Source organism: Sugiyamaella lignohabitans, chromosome B, assembly GCF_001640025.1.
Source record: "Sugiyamaella lignohabitans strain CBS 10342 chromosome B, complete sequence".
Classification (NCBI taxonomy): Eukaryota; Fungi; Ascomycota; class Dipodascomycetes; order Dipodascales; family Trichomonascaceae; genus Sugiyamaella; species Sugiyamaella lignohabitans.
The window spans coordinates 2,199,278-2,216,416 of record NC_031674.1 but is presented as its reverse complement, the minus strand read 5'-3'; the positions used below and the strand labels follow the sequence as shown (position 1 = coordinate 2,216,416).

Genomic DNA, 17,139 nt, shown 5'->3' with positions numbered 1-17,139 from the left:
GGCAGGAGAAGTGTAAGAGGTGGTGACAACGTGGGTCTTGCTCTTGATGGCCGACTTGATGACATCGGCGTGGTAAGTATAAGGAATCAACGAGATGACAAGATCAACCTTAGAAATGGCCTCGTCCAAAGAAGCGGTGTTGGTGACATCCACAGAAATGGCCTTGGCATGAGCACCTGCCAATTTCTTGGCCTTTTCGAGGGTTCTGGATCCTAGACTTGGGTTAGTTTTTGGTTCTGGGGAGTTATTGTGGGTGGAGGGTCTGCCTCCGGCGGCTGGGGCGTTGCCCCAGACCCCATTGCTCCTCTCGCAAGCGAGAGGAGGTTACTGGGGGATATCAGGCAATCGAATCGATGGGTCTGGTCTGGTCTGGGTTACTGGATTATCCCAGCAGCCATTTGTAAAGTTACCAATCGAAAAACAGTAGATAATGCTATCGCAGAAGAGAAATCAGGTCCTAGAAATACTTACCAACAGTCAATTCAATGTTCTTGTCAGCAGAGAGAATGTCAGCGGTGGGCTTGGCAACAAAGCCGGAGCCGAGAAGAAGGACCTTTCTGCACCATTGTTAGATTCTGGACTCTGATGGGTACACTTTGAGTGCAGCAACATCATCAACCGAGAAAAACTTACTGAACCATTGTATCTAAATCAAAATCTTAGTTACAGATAGACAAATTGTTTGACTTCACAGTAAAGATTTAAGTCTATATAAGAGTCAGCCAAAATAAGATCGCGGAGCGGCTGAAGTGAAAAATTCGGTCTAACCACCATATTGGCACGGATATGCCGATATTGTCTCACTTCCGGCTGGCAAAGGCGCATAGTCGCTTGTAGAGGTATGTTATTCTTATAAGAGATTTAGAACAGATGAGACCCATGCATGGCAACACGCTGTTTATGCTGTAGAAGGCAATTGTTTTTGAACGACACCAGCTCTCTGACAAGGTTTCAACTGAAACGTCCTTACGTGACTACAATGGTGAGTAGATTTTCTGTGCACTACAAGAAATGCGAGAAAGTTCATGGCCTTTTTTTCTGTATAATGGGAATTGGAACCAGACCGCGAGATAATGATGATCTGGTCTAGAGGCACTGGATAAGCTTGATACGCTATAAATTCACCAGTCGATTCACGTCTATCTAGTCAATCAGACGCTTTTCGTGAAAATATCAGAGCTGTCAAACTAACACAGGAAGAATACCGTGTATAATCATGCTGTGAAACAGTCACAGGCATTGCGAAGAGACCTGGAGACGTTTGCTGCGTCGCCAGAGACCAGTCCTCTCTCACTACAAGGTATGTTCAATACGGCCCTTATAAACAATACAACCCACATGATCAGTGTGATCTGACCTGGTAGTATAACTGTCTGTTGCGAACGAACCAATTGAACTGAACTAACAGATTCTAGGTCAAATATCGGCGACATTAACGTCGTTCAGTCGCACTATTGACGACTACTCCAATGCAGTATCAAACGAAATCATTAAAGAACGTAAAGAACAAGGCAAAGAGCGATTACAGCGGTTTCAGACCGAACTATCAGAAGCACGAGAACAACTGAGGCAACTGAAATTACAACGAGAAGAAATGATTCATAATGCTAATAGACAAGAGCTGTTTGGCCGACGACATGGAGCCACCGCCGCAGCAGGCTCATCAGCCGCAGGAGACGCAGCTACCCCTGAAAATCCGTATAGCGGGCTAATGAACAGCGGACCCAGTGGGATTTCGCGCGAAAACGGGCTCATGAGAGAAAAAGATGTGCTAAGCAGGGCCGGCCACCAGATAGACGAGTTCCTGGAAAAAGGGCGTATGGTGTTAGGCGATCTTGGCGAGCAACGAGAGCTGCTGAAATCGACGCAACGCAAGATATACTCGGTCGCCAGCACCCTGGGTGTGTCGAACGAGACCATCCGGCTCGTCGAACGCCGGGCTTTCCAAGACAAGTGGATCTTCTACGGAGGAATCATCTTCATGCTGGTGTGTTTCTACTACATTCTGAAGTGGTTCTAAGTGGCCGTGGCGGGGTGGGGATGTGCCTCCGGCGGCTGGGGCGCTGCCCCAGACCCCGTTGTGCTCGCTTCGCGAGCGGCGTGGGGTATGGGAGTTCAATATCCCGATCCTGGGATCCCGGCGCACCGACTCGAGCGAAGCGAGAGGAGCAGCGGGGTCTGGGGCGGAGCCCCAGCCGCCGGAGGCACGTCCCATCCACTGCAGGGACCCGGCAGACGACCCTGGACAGTTTTCACATTCCTATATTGCATAGCTTAATTTAATTTATTACCCCCTGCATGGGTTTATGCACCCCTGGATTCATGCTGCAATGCTTATGTATGTTAGAGCCTCAGATCTCACGCGACTAGTGTCTCTTTGCTCCGGTCTATAATTAGTATTTCGATCAAGGGTGTTTTCCGGGGTTTGTTTCTGGGTCGGCGGCTCTGCCTCCGGCGGCTGGGGCTCCGCCCCAGACCCCGTGGTGCTCGCTTCGCGAGCGTTGTCGTCAGGGTCCTGGCAGGTGCATGGTCGGTGAGGTGTGGTTTTAGGTCGGTTAGCAGGATATTGGCTGTTCTGTCGAGAGTGGGTTTGAGTGAGTGAATGGAGTCTTCAGTTGGCAGTTGGCCGAGAGAGGAGCAACAGCTGCTCGAACAGCCTGCTCGAGCAGCTGGAAATGCCGTTACAGTCCCTCTCTGACCGTATGTTTCATTCGGACGCCGAGCGTGACATGAAAATTTTTCACGTCGACCAGGTCAAAAGCTTTCAATCCCGGGTTCTTGGAAAGAGTTTTTTTCCAGTGGGACCTGCAGGGTCATCTCGCGCATGCAGCTTCTGAAATCTCACGAACCCACCGTTGACGGGTAGTGGTGGGTGGGCATTTGCCTCCGGCGGCTGGGGCTCTGCCCCAGACCCCGTGGCTCCTGCTTCGCAGGAGATTTTGCTCGGACCGTGGACGATACCGACTCGAGCGAAGCGAGAGGAGCCACGGGGTCTGGGGCAGAGCCCCAGCCGCCGGAGGCACAGGCATCTCCGATGTCGTAGAAGCTCGTTCCGATACTTGCGTGTCTGGTCGGGCGATCGCTATGGAAACGATCTCCGTTCTCGAAAAAAAAAACAGTACCCATTCTGGACAGAATAAACAGTCCAACTCGTAGCCAGAATCCATCGCTGATACCGGTGTGACTCCTGAACCCAGTGACACCGCCTCGTAACGAGCGAAGCGAGCCACGGGGTCTGGGGCAGAGCCCCAGCCGCCGGAGGCAGTCCGACCAGTCGAGTTCCACGAGCAGCAGCAGCAGCAGCTTCCTCGATCTGAACCGGACCCTTTTGAAGATCGGCGTCGCTAGTATTTTTCACTGTCGATCTGTTCAGACTGCTCGACTGGGTAAGTTAGTGTCGATCGCGAGGTTTCGAATCCAGCAGCAGCAGATCGAGTCCGGTGAAGTGACGATATTGCAAGACACTAGCAGGGTTGATTGCGACTGTTTCCGGCGGTTGTAAAATTTTTTACATATCATTCGGCCCGACTAATGCATGGATGAACCAGCAATTCTCTTGTGTTGCTTCCTCACCGGGATGATTGTCGGGTCTCTCCAAGTTCAGACTGCTGGCAATAACTGACTCAGGGCTCTACTCTTTACCTGATTGTGCTTATAGTATATGATGCTATATGACAATCTGTCTATCTGTTTGTCTTACTAGCCAGCAGGCTAGGTTACAGACTCTTTAAGAAGCTACCTAACTAACTGTGCATTGTATACTGTATATCCTATTTAACCAGTAGAGCTGCTCGAGAAGAGCAGCAGACAGTCGTCTGTGTCCTGGACTTGGTCTGGTAGGTTTAACCTCCAGGTCTGGTCTAGTTATTCCTGGGCACTGGAGCTATTTCGGTAGAAAACTTGTTGAGGAAGTTGTTGTGTTCTTTGTTAGTTATTAAGTTAGCTGCTGGACTTCGTTTTCAGCGGTTCCATACACCAGCTAATTAAGAGATACATGATTTGTTTGATTGATTAGGCATGATTAAAAGCTAATCCCAGTAGAACGATGCTGCTACTCTTTCTACAGCGTCCAGAAGCGGCTTCGTTTCGATATGTCACCCTACGAATTAGGATAAAATACTGTCCCAATTAGGCAAGTATAGCATGCAATGACCAACGGTTTTTTTTTTCACCTCAACCCCGTATGTGACAGTAAACCCTAACTTTCACGTTAAGGTTACCAAGCGGTCAAGGGCAGACAAACAAACAAGCCCAAACGCTAATAGCACTGGGTGGGCCTTAATTCGACAGGCTGCTGCTGATAACCAATCCAGGCGGCTCTCTTTGTCTGGTGGCCCTGCTGCACCCCAGCTACCACCTACCGCCCCGAGCTCCCAAACGGCACTCGACCAACAACCGTACCACGAGCCGTCTGGCCCACCAGCCAGTGCCGTCCACTACCCCTGACCGCCAAACGTCAGTCCTATCTAACCAATAGCCAAGCCCAATCACGCACACGTCCAGCTGCCACCCCTGCACCAAGCAATTTATCGGACATACTCCCCTATAATATTATATGTCCCATGTAATAAGACGCTGGTGGAGCCAGTGTGCCTCCGGCGGCTGGGGCTGCGCCCCAGACCCCGCTGCTCCTCTCGCTGCGCTCGAGTCGTCTGCGTCGACGGCCCCGCCAAGCCTCTCTTGCGAAGCAAGAGCAACCAGGGTCTGGGGCGGAGCCCCAGCCGCCGGAGGCACACCCCCCAGCCCGGCTTGCGCTGCAGCCCGCTGGATGAAACAGGCTTGAAACCGACCTGAAACGGGCCATGCCGGTGGGGCCACTTTATGCCGCCGTCTCTGTCCGGCAGGCGCTATGACGGCATGGGTGGTCCCGGGTGCGTGAGGGGGAGGGGGGCCTGCTCCGGCGGCTGGGGCGCTGCCCCAGACCCCGTTGTGCTCGCTTCGCGAGCGACGTGGGGAGGGGCCGGAGAGGCTTTGGAGTTTGGAGTTTAGGGGGGTGGGGCCGAGGAGCGACGGGCATAAGCAGCAGCAGGGGGGAGTGAGGATCCAGCAGCCGAGCAGCCACTCCCGATTATTTTTATTATTATTTATCAGTGGTGTAGTATTATATAGCTGTAAGTGCATACGCATGGATGGCACCAGGAGGCAGCAGAACCAGCAGTAATAGCAGAATCAATAGCAGCAGCAGCAGCGGTAGCAGCAGGTAACATGCACCTGTATATTGGATATGAGGTACAGCCAATATAATTAATATCGGTTTATTGGAGTCAGTCAGCCGGCAGCAGCCTGCCTCAATTAATAAAGTGACACATAGACACGCGTCAGGTAATTAGGCAGATTGTCTGTTGGCGACTGAGGCAGTCACAGACAACTGAGACCAGCAGCCAGCATACAGAAAATGGTTGGAAAACCCTGGCGGCCTCCCCACCTTCCCACAGGAACCGAGCCAGCAGCAGCAGGAGCAGCACCGGCCGGGCGCTGCTCGCGAAGCGAGCACAACGGGGTCTGGGGCAGCGCCCCAGCCGCCGGAGGCAGACCCCTCCCCCCAAGAACACCGAAACAGACAAGTCTTGGCTGACGGGCTGATTGTAGTGAGAGAGATGAGGATGTTGACTAGCGCGATCATTTAGACTCGCGTGCTGTGCGTCAGTTACCTAGATCGGACAGGTGCTCATTCCAATGCGGATTGTTTGTTTTCACGCCTAAAATGCCATTCTCGCGATCAGAGATTGGACTGCTGCAGCTCCAGGCCGCGGCATTTGCCGCCAGTAGGGGAAAAGAGGGACAGAGGGGTCTTGGCCCTGGGGTGGTGGCATTTTGCCTGTGGCAGCAGTAGCATTAGCAGCAGAACTGGCAGAGGGTGAGGGAGCAGTTATAGCCACACCGGCCGGATTGAGGCGGCAGGGTTGTGCCAAAGTTAGAGTTGGCTGTCCATCGATAGACTCGACAGATAGCCTGGACTGCTGATAAACTGGCCAACAGGGGAGCGATGCTGGGATTCAATTAGGACTGAAAAATAATTAAAAACATAAAAAAGAAACAATCAGCGTAAATAAAGAATTAAAAAAGCAACGACTTGTATACAGTTGGTATACAATTGGGCGTCGAGATATAGTCTATTAGCAAAAAAAAAAGATTGGCGCGATAGACAGGGAGCACCGGAAGCTAGTAGCAGCTCAGCAGGCTCGGGCAGTCTGCTGAGTCTGGCTGAGTCGTCCGTTATCCCGCGACAGTCAATCTGTCTATCTGTCAATCAAAAAAATAACAACAACAACAACGAGCAACACATCGCAAGATTAGCTAGCGACTTGGCGGGGTCTAGAAGTAGCAGTCTAACAGCGGGCATGATATTCAAGCCTGACCAGCCCAAAACCAGTTGGCAGCAGCAGCAGCAGCAGCCGGTCAATTGAACGACGGCTCTCACTCAACCACTTTAAGCTCCCCCTGACGCTGGCGCCGTTATTTGTTGAGGCCAAGCCGGACCCGAGCCAGTCTAACCGACTGACACAACCGGCAGTCAACTGCCAACAGAGGCTAGCCAGCCAGTGATACTTCGGCTAAAAACCCAGCAGCCAAGTTACTAGCCAGTTCCAGCTGCTGGTCGGCTGCTAGCCAGCCAAGATCTAGCCAAGAGATAGGGGGGTTTCACAGTCTAGCAGCCTCGACGGGCCGGCCACGCTAACCGTGCCCAGCAATTGCTCGCAAGGCCGCTACCAGCAGCCCATCTCTAACCATGCGCTGCACGGCCCCCTGTTCAGGGGGTTAAGTACCCCTTAAAAACAGGCCCTGCACGGCCTCCAGCCAGCCATGCCATCGCAGGCCCCGCTGTCGCTGGGAGCTCCTGCCTGGCCATGCAACCGTTGATTGCTTTTCCTGTAGCCCCCTGTTCCATTGCGAAGGGGGGAGGGGAGTCTGCCTCCGGCGGCTGGGGCGCTGCCCCAGACCCCGTTGTGCTCGCTTCGCGAGCGGTTTGGGGCATGGCACTGAGACTGCGAGGGGGCACTTGCCTCGGGCCGGGTAGGTTTGAGCTGAACCCGGGGGAGTCCAGCCTGGAAAAAGGTCAGCAGCAACGGCAACAACAACCGTGATCAGACCCACCTCGCACCGGCCCAATTCGCCCCTAACCACCCTAACACTTCCTCCCACGACGCTGCCCATCCCCGACGCCCGACTCGAGCGAAGCGAGAGGAGCCACGGGGTCTGGGGCGAAGCCCCAGCCGCCGGAGGCAGCACCCACCCCCGAAAGCTCCCCTAGGCCCCCCAAGTGCCCCCCGGTAGGAAGAAAGGCCCAGCGGTGCTCGTGAGGGAAGAGAATTGCTTTTTATGGGGGATGGTTTATTTTTTTTTTCTACCTGCAGCTCACCGTTACCTTCTGAGGACCCGGTTAAGTATGCACAATGCACAATGTATATCAGAGCCTAAACAGGTAATGTGCGTTAGTGGTTCTTATTTACATTCCTAGCCCTGTTTCTATCGGCAACGGGGCCTGGCAGCTCGCTACTGGTCACATAAAACTAACCGGGTCGCCAGTTGCGACAGGTTCTCCTTTTTTTTTTTCTCTTCTTCTTTTTCTTCTTCGTCACGTTCGATCAGTCAACAAACTTTTTGAAAAAAAAAAGCCAACCCCCAAAAAAAACTCCAACGTCGTTCTTTTAAACTCGAGCTCTCGTCTTTTCGCGAAATCCCCCGTGTTTTTAAGCCCACATTCCTTTATATTTCTCGTTTTGTTATATTTTTTTATCGTCATTAACTTGAATCTCAGAAACTCGTGACTAAAGCTGGTCTTTTGCTACTGTTTGTTTCTCGACTTATTTCACTTTATTGATTTTGATTACCTTATTACCTTTTATTTTTTGGTTGCCTCGACTCGTAATTTGATATTAACGTTTTCGGCCCATATTTCGACTTTTTGATTATCAGTATTCTTATTGACGACATTTGGATTTAAACCTCGTTTGTTTGAACTTATTATACGTTACCCCCCTATTTCAAACTGATCACTTATCGCCTTTCATTATGAAGTACTCTGCTATTCTTTCTTTGGCTACTGCCATTTCTGGTGCTCTTGCCCAACCTATCCAACACGGTCATCACCAACACAAGCGTGAACCTGTTGTTGAGTATGAAACTGTTCAAGTTACCCACTATGTGACTGCCAATGCTGCTGCTGCCACTGCTGTTGTTTCTGCTGCCAATGACTTGGCTACTGCTGTTGTCAACCCAGTTGTTGCTGCTGCTGCCAACAGCGCATACTCTGCTCCTGCTCCTCAGGCCCCTCCTCCAGCTGCCACTTCTTTTGCTACTGTTGCTGCTGCTTCTTCTCCTGCCGCTCCTGCTCCTGCTCCTGCTGAGTCCAGCAGTTCTTCTGCCGCTGCTGCTGCTCCTTCTTCCGGCTCGGGTTCTTCTTCTCCTAGCGGTTCTGCTGGTAGTGCCGGTGCCCTTGGTATCTCTTACTCTCCTTACACCAACAGCGGTGGTTGTAAGTCTGCTTCTCAAGTCGCTGCCGACCTTGCTGAGCTCACTGGTTACAACGTCATCCGTATCTACGGTGTTGACTGTAACCAAGTCGCTAATGTCTATGCTGCTCTTGCTCCTGGACAAAAGTTGTTTGCCGGTGTCTACGACATTGGTAACGTTGCTGGTGACCTTGGTACCATCAAGGACGGTATCAACAACGATTGGAGTGTCATCCACACCATCTCCATTGGTAACGAGCTTGTTAACGGTGGTCAAGCCACCCCTGCCCAAGTCGGTTCTCTTGTCGGCCAAGCCCGTGGTATTCTCCAATCTTACGGATACACTGGTCCTGTTGTTGCTGTTGACACTTTCATTGCTGTCATCAACAACCCTGAGCTCTGTCAATACTCTGACTACATGGCTGTCAATGCTCACGCCTTCTTTGACGGTGGTGTTACTGCTTCTCAAGCCGGTCAATGGGCTCTTCTCCAAATCCAACGTGTCTACTCTGCCTGTAACGGTGCCAAGTCTGTCCTCATCTCCGAGTCCGGCTGGCCCAGCCAAGGTGACTCCAACGGAGTCGCCGTTCCTTCGTCCGAAAACCTCCAAACCGCTGTCTCTGCTCTCAAGAGCTCTGTCGGCAACGACTGTATTGTCTTCAACGCCTTCAACGACCTCTGGAAGGCTCCCGGCTACCTCAACGTCGAGCAATACTGGGGAATCTACGGCAACGGCAACTAAGCCTTTACTTTTCTCCCTGTTTTCTAGTACTTTTTTGTAAAGAATACACTTTATATTTACTTTGGTGCGTGCCTCCGGCGGCTGGGGCTGCGCCCCAGACCCCGCGGCTCCTCTCGCTTCGCTCGAGTCGGGCGTAGGGGTCCCTGACCCCGGTTTAGCGGCGTCGATCTTTTCATTTACCCCAGTTAAAACGGCATTCCCAGGCTGCTACGGCTTAGGAAACAATCCCAGGAAACAGGCAGGGGTAATATTAATAGACAGGTCTTTCCAGGCACTCAATTGGCCCCTCTCACACGGAGCTAAGCTCCTCTGAAACTGCACAAACCCCGTTTTAAGCATACCACTGTTCTCGCTCTCTCCTCGGTCGTTGGACCCCCGACGCCCGACTCGAGCGAAGCGAGAGGAGCAGCAGGGTCTGGGGCGGAGCCCCAGCCGCCGGAGGCAGCGCCCGGTCCGGACCCTGTCACAAGCGGCGTGTGCGGCGTGTGCGGCGCAGGTGGTGAAGTAGGAAAATTGTGGATTGGCATGTGGGTTAGACGCGTCACGATCTGAGGAGAGAGTGAAGGATGTCGGAGAACGAGGAGCACAAAGATGTTGTGACTGGCAGTGATGTGGCCAGTGGGAGCGAGATTGGTGGTGGCGAGACTGGTGGAGGAGAAGTGAGCGAACAGCAGCTGATGAAGCAATTGCTGGATGGCGTTTATGAGCTGGATGCCGGTGACCACAAGGCAGCCAATGTGTTTCACGCTCTGCCTGAGAGAAGGCTGACTGCGTATTATAAGATTATTAAACGGCCATTCTCGCTGTACCGGATAAAGCAGAATATTGCTCAGAAAAAGTACACCGATGTGGCAGAGTATATCCGGGACTTTGCCCAGATTACGTACAATGCACGGGTGTTCAACCGCAAAAGCAGCACCATTTACGCAGATGCGGTGGTTGTAGACAATTATTTACGTGACGTAGTTATTGAGACGTTGCGAAAGACTGGTAGATACACTGAAGAACAGCTGAAATATCCCGAGATCGGACCACTGCCTGATGGGTCTGATAACGACGATGAACCGTATTATGAAGAGCCCAGTGTGACGTCTGGTCAGAATGATTATGATGATGATGGAGATGACGATGATAATGACGATGACGAGGATGACTACGACGACGATGGATATGGACCTGGTGCCAAACGAAGAAGTTCTAGACCTCGTCGGTCAGTGTTGCTTGGACAGCGGAGAAAGCGCGAGGAGGAAGAAGAAGATGCTCGTCAAGCAGCTGCGTCTCTAGATAATGAACGTAAAAGCAAACGACGAGGAAGACCTCCAATTGTAGACAAGCCTCATGAACACAGAATCAAGAACATTCTTCGTGCCATTCGTAGAGAAAGAATCGAGTCTACGGGACGAGTCCTGTCGGCTCCTTTTGAACGACTGCCTGATGGCAAGATGTATCCAGATTATTACACAGTAATCCAACATCCAATCTCATTGGATCAGATAAAAAAGAATATCAAGGGAAGAAAGTACCAGTCTGTGGAGATGTTTCTTGCTGATATGAATCTGATGTTTGAGAATGCCAAACAGTTTAACACTAAAGGTTCGCAGATTTATCAAGACGCAGAAACTTTATCAAAAGTTATGGAATTTACTGCTGACGAAGAGAAAAAGAAACCCGACTCGGCGTACCAAGACCTCGAATCGAGTCATGCCAGAACTGCACGTTTGCCGCTTGACGAGTTCGATCATCGAGGTGAAAAGTATACAGTTGGTGACTGGGTTCATTTGAGTAATCCTAATGACCCGGCCAAGCCAATTATTGGCCAAATCTTCCGTATCTGGCAGGTTTCTGATGGCCAAAAATGGGTCAATGTATGCTGGTATTTCCGACCCGAGCAGACTGTACACAGATACGACCGGGTATTTTACGAGAATGAGGTTTTCAAATCCGGTCAATATAGAGACCATTTAGTGAGCGAGATTCTTGAAAAGTGTTTTGTAATGTTTGTGTCACGATATATCAGAGGTCGTCCTTCTAGTGTGACGCCTCGAACCATGGTTTACTGCTGTGACAACAGATATAACGAGGTTGATAAGACGTTTAACCGTATTAGAACATGGAAAGCATGTCTTCCTGACGAGGTTCGTCATATCGAGTATGAGATAGATTACTACGAGAGACCCTTGTCACTCAGGAAACTGCCCTCGCCAATTAAGAACCTGTTACCAGAGAACGCTACAGACGACGACCCACTTCCCGAGCCTAAAATGGGTGCTGACAACGCTCCTCCTATTGTTGGTGGGGTATATAAGCGGCCTCCTGATGCCAAAGAGCCACTCGAGCTGCCTACTCCCGAGGGTCAAGGTGATGTCGTGGGTCCTTTTGGTCCTATTGGAAATGCCCTTCGTACTTCACGACCACGACCCGGTGCTCAAAGTGCGAACGTATCGCTTGTTGTGCCTCCTTCTGCCGGCAACACGCGATTCGCTGCTCCTATGGGACCAGGATCCATGACTCCAGGAGCCACTCTCGCAGGACGTGGTTCGCCATATGTGAACCGACAAATCGGTGCCGTTCCTGGAGCATTACCACCTCATTTACAATTCCAAGGAGGTGTACCACCAATCACTCCCACCACATTCACATTGCCACCAACTGTTCAAAACCTGCTACCTGTAAAACAACTTCATGGAGTGGCCAAGCAGTCGAGAACAAACCAAATGCTGTGGTTTGCATCCACTCCCCTATGGATCCCCGACCGACATGTGACCCATCACATCCGCAAAGAACTCGGCTACAACTTCCAATTGCAAGGTGCAGGCTACGATGTCGGCGACGATTCTGAACAGCGCGTTCCCAGCTCTCGCTCCACAGTCGGCCACTCGGCGAAGTACCTGGCCTGGCGTCTCAAACAGGAGCAAAAGTAACTTATTTAATAAACTAATTCTGGTCTGCCTCCGGCGGCTGGGGCTGCGCCCCAGACCCCACTGCTCCTCTCGCTCCGCTCGAGTCGGTGCATCCACGGTCCCTGCCGCTTCGCGTGAAGCACAACCAGGGTATGAGGCGGAGCCCCAGCCGCCGGAGGCATGTCCAGCACTCGGCGTATGCAGGGATCATGCAGACCCTGCGCCTGATAACGCAAGGCTGTGCATTTGTTTACATGCATACCCCTGAGATAGCTGGTCCGAGCCCGAGTGTGTGGGTTCAGGATAGAAAATAACGGAGCCAACCACAAACTGGTGACGGAAGATGTTTGTGCTTGGACACAGCTGTTCGTTGGCTCTTAATTGACTTCTATTATGGGCGTATTGACGGGTGGTTCATAGGTGGACCCTGAGGACCCTGGATAGACGGATGTGCGCTGCGGGTAAGGGGATCATGTGCTCTGTGCTCGCTGATTATTTTAAACGATGCATGAATTCCCACTTTCTGCTTCTTTCTTCTCTCTTTTCTCTTTTTTCCTCTCCAGTAGGAAAGTGTGTGAAAGGACTGCAAGACTCGTTAAGGACTGTTTTTAGGATTATTTTTACCTGATTTTTCGGTTGAATCACTATTTATCAACTGTTTGTGAACATTACTATTAGTTTGTTGTTTGCAATGATTGGGTACATTCAGTGTGTCAATTGGCTGTTTGGGCTGTTTAAGCCGAGGGAGACTATGTCTAAGGAACTTGTTGTGTTTGTTGAACCTTGTTCGGAGTTGGCAGTGATTGAGAAGGTTATTAAAGACGTTATTGTGAGTGTTAAGGATTTGGTTGTTGTTATTCCTAGTTGTCAAGACTTGGTTGCTGTTGTTCCCACTTGTAAAGACTTGGTGGTGATTACTAGAGAGTTTTCACCAATGCCGGTTGTTATTGCGAATTCGAATGGTTATTTCATTCCCAGTTGTATTCGTTTAATTATCAGTTTATTATTTGGGCTGATTATATTTTCAACGGTATATCGGAAAGAGATACACCAATTTGGTTGGCATTACTGGTCTACTGTGAAAGTTGTTGTTTGTAGGGCGATCCAGGAAGAAGTGACCCCGATTATTGATGCATGGTATTATGTGTCACACCAAGAAGTGACCCCGATTATTGAGAGATGGAATTGTATTTCAGAACATATTCACAAGTTGAAGAAACAAGTCAGCAGTTGGGGAGTTAGAGCCCAATCAGGGGATGATGAACGCGAACAATTGAGAGGCCAGGAATACAACCACACAGAGACTGAGCCCAACCAAGAAGAAGAAGAAGAAGAACTGGCAACCATCCCAGTGGAACCTTATCCGGACTACTTTGAACCTGACGCCGAGAGTGGCTATGGTATTGAGTTGTGTGAAACATTAGTTGAAAGTCAATCCATGGTGAAAGAAGAAGAACCAGTCAAGCTCAAGTTTTCAATGGCCCCCATCGTTATCCCACAACAAAAATTTGGTGAACGTCTATATGGGGCACTCAGACCCCGGGGCCCAGATGAAGTATTAGGTATCAAAGACTTTCAATCATCATCACTGTATTATCATTATCGGTTCAGTACTAAGATCGATTGTATCAAGCGGGCATTTTGGGCCCCTATCAGTCAAACTCCACCACCTCCTCCACCTTCATCCTCACCACCTGGCTCCTCTTCCGGGAGCTTGGATGGTACCCAGTTAAACTACTGATTGAATGTCAGACTGATCTAGCGTCCCATTAATTCTGGTCCACATCTCTACATCAAGGCACTTCATTTCTAGTTTGATCCAACACTTGTAATTTTCGATTCCTGAAACGACAAATGGTGTTTCGCGCCTCCTTGGCTGCGATTCATCAATCAACGACATTGGAAGAACACTGTTTATGCGCCTCCTTGGCTGCGATTCAGTGATGGAACCCCAATCGGAAAGAGAATCGGAATTACTTTGATCTAGGAAGTAACAGAAGTCGCCCAGTAGTAGAGACCAATGAAATGGAGGCGCTAACGATCAGTCGGACAGAATCAGTAAAACAATCACAATTATTTATTAATAGACGGACACCGGGACTAATTATGACTTTAACTCTTTTGTACTTTATTCTTTGTAATAGCATCAATAAATTTAATTATAATATTTTCACAGACCTACGAGAAACTAGAAGAGCCGGAGGCTCGTGCACATTTAGTATACAAAAGAAGAGATAATATTAATAAAGTAAAAACCTTTGAGGCAGGAGAGATAAGAGCAGAATACAAAGTTCAGGAACCTCGATCCCCAAATTACCGAATATAAAACTTCTTGCATCTTCAATCACCTTGTAAGCAGAAATAACCCAGATAATACTGAAGGCAACACAAATAACAGTCTCAAAAGTGAAAAGACCAGAAATAATCTGAATCATTATTACTCAATTCACACAAGAATAACAACAAAAAAAATAAAGACAGTAATAATACGTAGTGACAATCACAAACACAAGCGCAATAATCTCAGAAAGGTTGGCGCACATGACTACACCCCTATTCCCCCTGGGGCTGCTATCTATAGCGTATAATTGATTCCTTCTATTTTTTATTTAATATTACAGGCTTTGTTCATTTATCCTCACAGTCGCTTGGATCAGCGCTGAGGGAGATCTTAGGAGATAGGGAACGCCTTGACACTATCTTACATATATCATGCAATGAGGCAGGCAGAGGCGAAAGTAGAATTGTGCCATACTCCTAACAGAATCCTTAGATACTCGTTGCTTAAGTAATTTATTAATCCCCTATGATTGTTGTTATTCGAATTTCATATATACTGTTGAAATGAGCTGTTAAGTGGGCTCTCTAAGATCCAATATAATTACAGGGCTAGGTAGTCAAGGTGAGAGCTGCATGCATTCAGGGGGATGCTGATAAGGTAAGTTATTGAATATTGATAGATCAGGAACTGCATTAGAACGAGATCCACTTTGCCAAAAACGTGAATATAAGGACTGGTCTAAGGCATTTCTCTTTGTTAATTGACCAAAAAATCGAATGGTAGATAATAGTTGGAATTGAGATAAAAGCTCTGTTGTAGAGGAGTTGTCTCTAAGTATCTAGGTAGTTTCAGTTGCCAGTGTGTTGTGTGATAACAAAATATGTTAAAAACGTTTGGTAGTTATGGCTTTTTTAAACGAAGTATTGTGTTAACAATGATGATATGGACGATAAAAGCAGTGATATGAAGGAAGGATAGAATTGACCTTGAACCGGCTATATATACTATATATGGGTTATGTCAACATCTCCACCTGCAGGATATCTTTGCTCATGATAGCTCTATCCACCTTTCTTCTTGCAAATATTTTGACGATACTGAGAAAAATTCATAAACAGAACGCCTTTTATAACGGCCTTTTTGCATACGCTGACAGACAATCAGATGGAAAAATCTCTTTAGCCAATTTCAATGAAATTAGAAGACATCGCCAGACGATTTTCTTTAATACCGATAATTATATGATGGAAGAAACTGGCACCCTTCCAGGATCTATCCGATGATATATCGGGGCCCCAATTCCTGGAATCAAGTCCCACTAAACAGGAATTGATAATAACTCCAATTCAGACCAAACCCTTCACACTTCGAAAGACAATTTCGTACAGCTGCAATGTTGGAAACCAATCACAAGGTAGTCATGGATAATGACCCTTAGACTGAATATGATGAAGGTATCAAGATGCGTTGGACAGATTGTCTCCTGGAACAATCTTAACCATATTCATGGACGAAGCCAATGCTACTATTATGTTCGGATAAGGGCTTGACTAGCTGCAAGATGCTCTAGCGAAATCTGACTAGTTAATAGAAAGCGAAGCGAAAGTTCACCAGTATGGAGCAGAGCTCAACTATACAGGCTGATCTATCAAAGCCACGGATAATAATTATTTTTCAACGGCGTTGCTGGCGTTTTTTATTTTGATAGTCTCGTAATTACAAAAGGAGTACATGACAAATAAAATTTTTGATCATCATACACAGTTAAGGCGCTGTGATTTAGTAAGCAGCCTTAGCAGCGGCTTGAGGGTTGATCTTCTTACCGTCACGGTTGTAACGAACACGAGGAGGAGGAGTTCTGATACGACGGCCCTCTCTGGAACGGACACGGACAATCTTACCGTGGATGGCACAAGAGACGCAGTAGTGGATCTTGATGTAAAGCTTGGGCAAAGCGTATTCTTGGTAGACAGAGGCATCAGAGATATCACGGATGGCAGCAGACTCGACCATGTTTCTGATGGTGAATCTCTTGATAGCCTTATCCTTGGGGACCATACGGGAACAGTTAGAACATCTAACAGAGGTGACGTGGCCTCTACCCTTCTTGTTACGTCCGTTGGAAGCTCTCTTCTTAGGCATATTGACTAAAGTTCTAGTTAGTAATTGTGCTTTAATTAGACTGTTTGTGTGACTGTTGGTTAAGTGAAGAGCATAGGCGATAGTGAGAGTAGATGAAGAAATGAAGAAATAATAAAGTAAAAGATAAGCATATGACGAATCATAATTAATCGGATCGTAGAAACTACAATTGTCCCTTGCAAGGTATAATAGTGGTGTGTTGAGTTGGTATTACGGATTGGTGGCAGTAAAGTACCTGAGAGAAGACCCGTTTGGTTGCTTGTTTCTAGTCGAAACTTGTTGAAATAAAATACAGCAGACATACAATAACCTCATCCTGTTTTTATTTGTTCTTATCGTCATTTTGTTGCTATATTGCCGAAAATTTCAGTTGGATCTTATCGCCATGTCTCAATTAAAGCTTGTTGAATACAACTCGATTGAACAACCATCTCTTTTATCAAACAGCTCATCTCACAGATATTTCTCATTCACATTGAATCCAACAGTCAACTAATATCGCTTCTAGCTCCGCATTTAAACGTACTTTATTTTATTTCCTGGTCGAATGTCGAAATACGATGTCGATAGTCGATGTCGAAATGTACTTCTGCTACTATTCGTATGGAGTACGTGCTGATG

General features: G+C 48.5%; 3 protein-coding genes across 3 annotated transcripts; 2 read left to right on the top strand and 1 right to left on the bottom strand.

Annotated features, from left to right (window-relative positions):
• Positions 1-8,013: 8,013 nt before the first annotated feature.
• On the top strand, positions 8,014-9,195 carry SCW4 (Scw4p; the record flags this gene model as incomplete). Its single annotated transcript, XM_018879656.1, has 1 exon — positions 8,014-9,195. The coding sequence occupies one exon, from the start codon at positions 8,014-8,016 to the stop codon at positions 9,193-9,195; it is 1,182 nt and encodes a 393-aa protein (XP_018737552.1).
• Positions 9,196-9,761: 566 nt separating this feature from the next.
• On the top strand, positions 9,762-12,116 carry RSC2 (Rsc2p; the record flags this gene model as incomplete). The annotated part of the gene is made up of 1 exon (XM_018879655.1): positions 9,762-12,116. One exon carries the CDS (start codon positions 9,762-9,764, stop codon positions 12,114-12,116), a length of 2,355 nt encoding a protein of 784 aa, XP_018737551.1.
• Positions 12,117-16,155: 4,039 nt separating this feature from the next.
• On the bottom strand, positions 16,156-16,518 carry RPS26B (ribosomal 40S subunit protein S26B; the record flags this gene model as incomplete). The annotated part of the gene is made up of 1 exon (XM_018879654.1): positions 16,156-16,518. One exon carries the CDS (start codon positions 16,516-16,518, stop codon positions 16,156-16,158), a length of 363 nt encoding a protein of 120 aa, XP_018737550.1.
• Between the last annotated feature and the right edge of the window lie 621 nt (positions 16,519-17,139).